This window comes from Crocuta crocuta, unplaced genomic scaffold (assembly GCF_008692635.1).
Source record: "Crocuta crocuta isolate KB4526 unplaced genomic scaffold, BGI_CrCroc_1.0 scaffold854, whole genome shotgun sequence".
In the NCBI taxonomy this organism is placed as follows: domain Eukaryota; kingdom Metazoa; phylum Chordata; class Mammalia; order Carnivora; family Hyaenidae; genus Crocuta; species Crocuta crocuta.
In genome coordinates, this window is record NW_027531536.1 from 245,473 (window position 1) to 254,861 (window position 9,389).

A 9,389-nucleotide genomic window follows, 5' to 3' on the forward strand; every position below is an offset into this window, starting at 1 on the left:
AGAGAAACGAAAGAAAAAAAAAAAAAAAAAAAAAAAAAAAAAGATAAATTGACTTCATTAAAATTAAAAGCTTTTGTGCAACAAAAGATACTATTAATAGCAGGAAAAGACAACCCATAGGATGGGAGAGAATATTTGCAACTCCTGTATCTGGTAAGGGATTCATAACCAGAATATATAAAGAACTCCTACAACTTAAGAACAAAAAGTAAACAACTTAATTTAAAAGTAGACAAAACATGAATAAACACTTCTGTAAAGAAGATCTACGTGTGGTGAATAAGCATATGGAAAAGATGTTCAGTATCACAGAGAAATGCATCGTAAGGACATGTGAATTAAAACCACAATGAGATACCACTTCACCCATTAGGATGGCCATTCTTTAAAAAACCAAAAAATAACAATTGCTGGTGAGGATGAGGAGAAGCTGGGGCCTTGACGCACTGCTGGTGGGAATGTAAAATGGTGCCACTGCTGCACAAGATAGTATGGTGACGCCTCAAAAACTTAAAACAAAATTAATGTATGATTCAGCATTTCTATTTCTGGATATGTACCCCAAAGAACTGAAAACAGGGACCTGAACAGGTGTTTGTATATCAACAAACACAGCAGCCCTGTTCACAAGTCAAAATGTGGAAATAATCCAAATGCCCGTGGACTGAAAGATTAAAAAAATGTGGCATATATAAACAATGGAATATTATTCAACCTCTAAAAAGAGTGAAATTCTGCTACATAACAGGGGTGAGCCTTGAAAACATTATGCTAAATGAAGTAAGAGATACAAAAGGACAAATGTTCTGAATCACCCAAATAGTCAAATTCAGAGAGACAAAATGCAGGATGGGGGTAACCAGGATAGGAAGGCAGAGGAATGGGGCGTCAGCTCTCTAAGGGCACAGGCTGTCTGGGATGATGAATAAGTTCTGGAGATGAATAGTGGGGACAGCTGTACAACATGAAGGTACTTAATGTCACTGAACCGAATGCTTGAAAATGGTTAAAATTTTATATGTATTTCATCAATTAAAACAAACGAAGATTCAACTGAAAGCTAACTCCATGAAACTTCTCAGTGTTCAATACAGAGATTACTAATTACTCTACGTGACCGGTTTGTCAGTAGGGTATAAAATCAATCTTACTATGAAGTTAGAAAAATTTCACAATTAGGCACTTGTTTAAGGCTATCTTTAAGTACAGTGTTTAAACTGTGATGTCTGCAGTAAAAATTAAGTAATTTATCAGAGAACAAGCAAACTTGGGAGACTACACCACGTGTTCTTATCCTTGGCCTTATTCACTGCTCTTCTTCTACTGATTTTCTGTACGCTGTAGTACTTGCCTTCATCTTACAGCTGTATCTTTTACCCAAAATAGCTAAAATTTCAAAGTAAATAATTACATAAATGGCACAATGGCCAGTCTAATGCCGGACTTGAATGACACAGACCTTTCAGTACAAACCAAAGGAAAGGGAGGGAGGAGGAACGGTCTTCTAAAACATACATGCATTTCTAGGTCTAACACATAAGTTATGGCATTTTAACTTGCAAAAAACTAAAAGGGGTATCACAGCATACGTTATAAACACAGCAGAAGAATTTCACATAATAAATCCATGTTTCATCAACAGGAACTTTTCTTTCCAAGCATCATCACATAAATCTGCGAGGCTCTGATGCCGTATTACTAGGAAGATGGACATTGGCTATTTAGGCTCAGTGACACAGACAGAAACCAGCATCGCTACTTTGAGGAACACACTAAATGGCATGCATAAATATCAAACTGAATCTTAATTTTTTAAATGATCATTAAATAAAAGTGGACAAGTAAAACAAAGTAACAAAAGTAATACATTACGAAGATGGAAGCTAACCGACGTGATGAAGCACGGAGGAATCTGGGCATACAAATAACATGAACCAGCAAAGCGGACCTGCACCTTAAAAGAAATCTAGTATTTTCACAGATTCATTCGAACGCCCTAAGGGCTAAGATAAATTAGTATCTGAAATTCCACATTTTAAGATAGGCCAAAATGAAAGGCCACAGTCATTCTCTTCTCATCTTGCTTCTGTATCTTACAATCTACCATATAAAAATGTAGTGGCTCAATGAAGGTCTGTGAATAAGAGTCTGGAACCATTTAGTAGCTAAAAAACTCCAGAGCCAGGCATAAACCTGAATTTACAAGATGTGCCATTGGGTAATTATCTTTTAACCTTAAAATTCTATGGTCAGTGATGAATACATGAACTCCTAAAGCAGTATATATAATCTGAAATTGGGTAACTTTGTATCACAGTTTTTCAGTGAAGTCAAAATACTGAGGCAACAAAGCAAGGAGTCATGATCTTTCCAGAAGGAAAATGGCAACTCTTAAAACCTTGAAAGATGGACATATTAAGAAGTAGGCCCATGAGGGGAAAAAAAAAATGGGACATCGGATTAATTAACTGGAAAAGTCAAGGATGGGACTGTGGTAAGCTCTGATACGTGAAACACTATTGTGAAACAAGGCTTCCTCACCACTGGTCAGTATAGAATGTGAAGGTTACCTTGACATTTCATGAAGTCACAACATCTGCAGAATCCACTGAATTTTTGAAATGTACTGTCCTTTTACATGAGTAATTGAGAGATTATCTTCTAATGACAAAGTACAGAATAAGACAATGTTGAAATTCTGTTCACTTAGGACAAACCTAAGAGAGGGCTGGGCCTGCCGGTAATAGCTCCATATATAAATGATTTCCCTTACCCTTAATTAAGAATATCTAAACTTTGGTTTGCTATCAGCTCAGTAAATTAATGAGAAAGGCAGTAATTCTTTCTACTTAAAACTTAAAAGTTTTAAGCTTTAGATGTTAAATTTTAAGAACTCTTTTTCTCATGAATACACATAATGGGATGCTTTGGGATCTAAAAAGTTTTTAGCTTCAGTTGTAAAAATATCACTAATCAACAAGATAATTGAACTTGAGACAGGAAGTAGTGGGCATTTTTTATTTTTAATCCTACCACTAATATTGAAATGGTTCTCTAGTGATCATCAGGAGGGAGGGTTCCAGTCGAGCCTAAGACAACTCTGTAACGGGAATTCTAGTTCTTAAAGAAAAACTCTAACTAGATATAAAATAATCTTATAATATTCTGTTTTCTGATAGGATCAGAAGAAATCACTACCTACCTGTAAGAAAAAAATAATAAAATGACAGGTAAGTATTACTATAAATTGAGAGTCCCCTCACTTTTCCTTTTGGAATCCATGACTCACTTAAAATGAATAATCTTTATGTTAAAAACTGGCAAGAAGCTTTTTAAAGGACAATAACTATCTAAATTTATGGTAACTGCTCTGTAATGTCACTTGAAAATAAAAATATGTAGTTAAATAAAAGCACTTAGTATATAGTTCTTTAAGGAACAATAGTGTTTTTATAGCAAGATCAATCTGTGACAATGAAACTGTATCTTCCTTAGGAGAAAGAAACTATAAACAATATACAATTAAAGCAATGATTAGAAATCCTAAATGATTTTGTTATCAAGAGAGTCGACTTAATGATTCTTCACAGAATTAACAATCACTATTATTTCCATACCAAATGAGGTACAATCTGGGGGAAAGATAAATCTGTGAGAATTTTGAAAGTTTTCCCTATCCACTTCTCATTTTTAAGATGTGATGATTCATGGGCCTAATAAAGATTATGATTTTCAGAATTATACAGAAAAATCCATGTTAAATAACAACAGTGGACCTTGAAGGCATGAGCTTTTGTCACTTTATTGTTAACCAATGAATGTTATCCAAAATTATAGATGTAACTGTAGCTTAATTGTACAACACAAAATTATGCTCATGGTAAAACCTGCTGGAATTTACCAAATACTCATTAATATATTTTTACATTGCTAGATGAGCACGTGCTCTCAATTGCTAATAATAAAAATCATAACTGGCTTAATCACTATGAAAACCCATATTGCAAATAGTTGTTTCCTGTTTAGAAAAATTCACACAGCTTTAAAAATGGATTAAATCCATTTTAATCCTAATCTACAAATAGATTATAAACAGCAAATATAACTGGTAAATTTTCAACACTGATATCAAACTGATGCAGCAATGGTAGTGCACACGATTCAAAATGTAGAAAATGAACAGAAATCCAGTGGAAATCCACATTTTCACCTCTTAGGGCAACTGCTTGGCCGCTCTGGAAAAGCGAGCACGGCCGCGAGAGCAGGACGAGCCGGGCGCACCACCGCTCCCGCCAACGTGCTCAGGCAGAAACTCTCTTCCACGGGGTTTTGAAGCATGTGCACAACCACCACACAACAGTCACGTCAAGGTTATCAACCAGTTATCTCTTGTCCTACAGAGTCCAAAAATATATTAAATGCAACCTTTCCTTTCCCTATGTCTGCCCAGATTAATCCTTTTAAAGTCAGCAAAATCAAAAAAAGCACAAGAGATATTTTCAGACACAACTTGAATCTACTGTGCATGAAAAATGCTTAACAAATGGCAATTTTAATAGATAAATGTAAATTTGAGTGCATAATACCACATGAAAAGTAGCTGAACCACACAGAGAAAACAAGGCTTTCCTCATCTCCAAGTCTAGATGTTTTACAATAAAGAAAATGTTAGAACATGTGAGTATTAGAACATCTTTCAAACTGGAAAGATTTCTTAAGACATAATTGAACTTAATATAACCTAAAATTATAATTTCTAAAATAGGATCAACAAACCAAATTTAAGTATTTTTAGTTAGAGAACGAAAAAATAAGCACGATTTAGAAACCAAATCTGCTAAAATGATTATGTAACAATTATATCAAGAAATGAAGGTACAGACATTCATATGCAACAAGGGCAAAACTCTCTCTCTCTCTCGCACACGCGCACACACACACTCTTCCTCAGACACAGAACACCCTCCAGGAAGATAGTATACCAGCAAGAGCTTACAATTTTCATATAAATCAGAGTCCTACAATTCAGCTCAACAAAAAGGCAGTTAAGAAGTGTAGCACTCTAAGATATTCTGAAGGCAAAGGAAATCTCAGAAATGCTCCATGACTGACAGTACTGGTGTGTGTTAGAGAACACAGCTCACACACTTCGCTGTGTTGGAAAAGCCAGTCATCGCAGGTGTAGTAGTGAGGTAGTGTTACTGTCCCCTCCCTGGGACTGATGTTTGCAAATGCTGCCCTTAAATAAAAGCCCAAGGCTTTTTAAAATGAGTATAATCAATTACCAACAAATGGATTTTTTTTTTAAACATGTTTGTCTACATCAATCTTTGAAAGAAAAGACTTTTTAAACCTTTTGGAGACAACTGGTATTTGCAGGTAGTATTTCATCAATAAATTCTCCTCGGGAACTACCACCTGCCGTCTACACCTTTGTGAATGGCAGGCAAAGAAAACCAAAGGATGGCAGGCGATGAAACACCAATCCATTCAGCTATCAAAGATAACTAATTAAGCAAGTATCAAATATCCAATAATGTAAGCAAACTGGGTTTTAAAAAACATTAACCACCAGCTGCATATTACACTATTAGTTATTCTAATCCTTTTCATGATTCATAGCAGTCTTCCCGGTCTTCTACACAATTATCAAAGACTGTCCACCCTGTCCTACCTTCATTCTGACCACTGCCAATGATCTATCTGATGGCAGAATTATGGCTATCGGCATGGTGAGATACGATAAGGGCACATCAAGGAAATCTGAGTGAGACAGAATGTGGAAATACACACAGGTAAAGTATGGAAGGGTCATAGTGCTCTACGCAAACTCTCATTAAATCACCATCATCCTTTGAAATGTACAAAGTGCTTAAATCACACATACACATTTGTCAAACATGATAATTAGTGTTAATCTTCAACAGAAAAAAAAAATGGAAACTGAAAATGTGAAAAGAGGTGATGGAACACTGTTCTCCATTCCCTGGCCCAAAAGGAAAAGGAAATCAAGCATGACATCACACTGCCTCAATGCTGAAGGGTCCCCTCAAGGATGTCTTTTAGCCACCACAGTCAACTGGTGTAAGTGCTTTGGCAAGGTGGGGTGCATTCCATCACATCTGCAAAGGCCTGCTTTTCTCTGTTGGTGGTTCAGCTTATGAAGAACATGTATGCAAAATAACAGCTCTCACATTGCTTCAAACTCATCGATGCGCTGCTTTGTGTTGCCCTGTCGGATCTGCCGGAGAGTCTTGTACTTATCACGGCCTGCTTTAACGTTCTCAGCATGAAGCACATCATTTTGTGTTTTCTTGGTTTCATCTCTGGCCTGGGCTAATTCTGAACTTAGCGCCTATGTTTAGAAAATAAAAACAATGATTATTATCTTTTCTTAGAGTTTAAAAAGCATATGAAAAAGCTTTAAAGACAAAAATACACATATACAAAAAAGTCAGATTTGTTGTATTAAGATTTACATTGTCATATGATTTCTTTAAAATGTGTAAATTTAAAAAATAAAAAAACCATGAAGTGTGTAAATTTGTTTGGTAATAGTAGAGGTGGTGGTTAGGGAGGAATATCCACGGCCTTTCACTTCTACACTCATCAGCTGTGATGATTTTGTATATTATTATAAATTTCCTTAACTTTCTTTATATAATACTTGAAATGCCTTACAAAAGGTCAGTGTAGACATATAGGATGTTATTTTAATATCTAAAGTCTCATGAGAAGCTTTCTCCAAAAGCCTTAATGTATTTATTGCAATTATCGCTTCATTTTCTTTTCTTAATATTTAAAGATTTCGTCAATTAAAAAAATCAGAGAACTTATCTAGAAAAAAGGTCAAATAAAATTAAAATTTCCTACTTTGATCTAATTATGTGCTTTATATAAACCTACCTCTCGGAATTATGAAACCTGAACAAATAATCCAGAGTATGCAGTGTCACGCAGATAGTCTATTAAATTATGTTGCTTTTTAATGTATATTTTACTGGTTAAAAATTAAAGTCATCTGTCATTTAGAGACAGCACGAAAATACTTTCCACATTTTAACACTGAGTTAAGCTGTAATTAAAGAATAACTTACCACTTAAGGCCTAATTACCCAAGGCTAACAAACATTCGCTACAATGGAAGAAATCAAACAGTGTGACTCAGGCCGCACAATCACAAACCAATCACAAGGCTAGCTAGGGGTAAAGGCTTAAAAAAAACCTGGAAATGTTCCTTTTTAGTAAGTCTGTCTTTTATTAAATGGGGAAAATGCTCACTGTACTATAAATGTACACACAACTGTAAATAGGAAATACCTGGAGTTGCTTTTTAACACGCTCATTCTTCTGTGTTTCTGTGACACGCTCCTCTTCACTCCTGTGGTTCAGCACCCCGTCGTTTGCTAATTCCGCACTGGCCTCTGCACTGTTCTCATCATGCTCATCGTGTTCGTTTTCTGTCGGAGGAATGACTGGCGGTGGTGGAGGTGGAGGGGGCGCAGACATCACAGTTTTTAACTCCTCTTTGGTCTTTTCCAAGTCTTCCTGGGCTGCAAAAGCCTGAACATTAAAAAAAAGTTAATCAGCAACTTCCTTCGAAAACTGGTAATGAAGAGAACCAAGTTATCGTTCCTTCCTAATAGAAACTATACTTCAGGGTAACAAAAACAAGCCCGACTGATGAAAGCTCTATTTTTATGGAGGAATGCCAGTGGGCAAGAGCGGCAGAATGAAAACACATCACTAAAATTGTTAACTCTGGCAAGAATGATCAAATGTTGCTAAACTTGGTATGCAAATAGTTGATGAGAAACGCTATCAGCCGAATGCCAAACGCCACACCTAAGAGATCCCATTTTAGCCACAAGGGGGAGCACCTGTCAAGGGAGAAACTCACTCTATTCTAGCAACCAGTTAAAATCACTAGTGGTAGGTTAACAAGATATTCAGTGTCTTGTGAGATGATACAACAGGAGGTATTCAACACCAGCAACTGGGTGGTGTACTGTGTTGCTGTGCCTGGAAAATCACACTGCTGTCCTGGTGTAATTATTAATAAGAATACCTTTCACTCTAAAAAGTGTTCTAATTTGGGTGATAAATTATATGGAAGTCTCACCTGTGAGGCACTGTAGCCAAAAACTTTTTAACTTGAATCCTTCAAGATTTTAGGTCTATCTTCCAGTTTACGGGAAATATTGACCATAAAAGGACAACTGAATGACACCACGAGGAAGCGAAGAGACAAAGGAGAAGGGACAATCTACAGGTCCTTCCAGGAATTCAGCATCATAAAAAGGAATGTCCTACTTTAAAAGAGACGGAGCAAACCTACACAATGCAAGGTCCTAATTTGGACACTGGCCTGGCAAATTAGCTATAAAAGATGTTGGGTCAATTCTCAAAATATTCTGCCCAGAAATAAACCCACATATTTATAAATAAATAAATATGATCAATTAATTTACAACAAAGCAGCCAAGAACATACAATGGGGAAAGGATGGTCCCTTCAATAACTGCTGGGAAAACTGGAGAGATACACACAAAAGAATGAAACTAGGCCCCTATCTTATAGCGTACACAGTATCCACTCAAAATGACCACAGACTTGAAAATAAGACCTAAAACCATCAAACTCCTGGAAGAAAACATAAGGAGCAATCTCCTTGACATTGGTCTTGGGAAAGAGTTTTTGGATTTGATACCAAAAGCAAAAACTAAACAAATGGGACATCAAATTAAAAAGCTTCCCCTACACAGCAAAGGAAACCATCAAAAAAAAAAAAAAAAAGGCAACCTACTGAATGGAAGAAAATATTTACAAATCATATATCCAAAATATATAAAAAATTCAAACAACACGGTAGTTATAGGACAATCTGATTAAAAAAATTCAGAGGGTCTGAATAGACATTTTCCATAGAAGACATACAGATGGCCAACAAGGCACATGAAAAGGTGCTCAACATCAGTAATCACGGAAATGCAAATCATAACTACAATGAGATATCACTCCCGCACCACTCAAAATAGCTTTTATAAAAAAGAAAAGAAACAGCAAGTGCCGGCAAGGCTGTGGAGAAAAGGGATACTGTGTGCTATTAGTGACCATGTAAACTGGTGCAGCTATTATGGAAAACACAAGTTTCAAGAAGTTTTTCTTCAAAAAATTAAAAACAGAACTACCATATGATCCAGCAATTCCACTTCTAGGTATTTATCCCCCCAAAATGAAAACGCTAACTCAAAAAGATATATAATACCACCATGTTCAGTGCAGCATTATTTTTAACAGCCAGGATATGAAGCAAGCTAAGCACCCATCGATGGATGATGAAAGTGCTGTGTACACACACACACACACACACACACACACACACACAC

At 36.1% G+C, this 9,389-nt stretch overlaps 1 protein-coding gene across 1 annotated transcript in view; it reads right to left on the reverse strand.

The window, feature by feature from the left end:
• The window catches only part of RDX (radixin), an 87,276-nt gene that overhangs the window by 22,597 nt on the left and 55,290 nt on the right, over positions 1–9,389 (reverse strand). Inside the window, exons 14-15 of the mRNA XM_077772702.1 lie at positions 7,321–7,563; positions 6,195–6,355 (exon numbers count right to left, since the gene is read on the reverse strand). Coding sequence (XP_077628828.1) covers positions 6,195–6,355; positions 7,321–7,563 — 404 coding nt within the window. The remainder of the gene's footprint in view (positions 1–6,194; positions 6,356–7,320; positions 7,564–9,389) is intronic.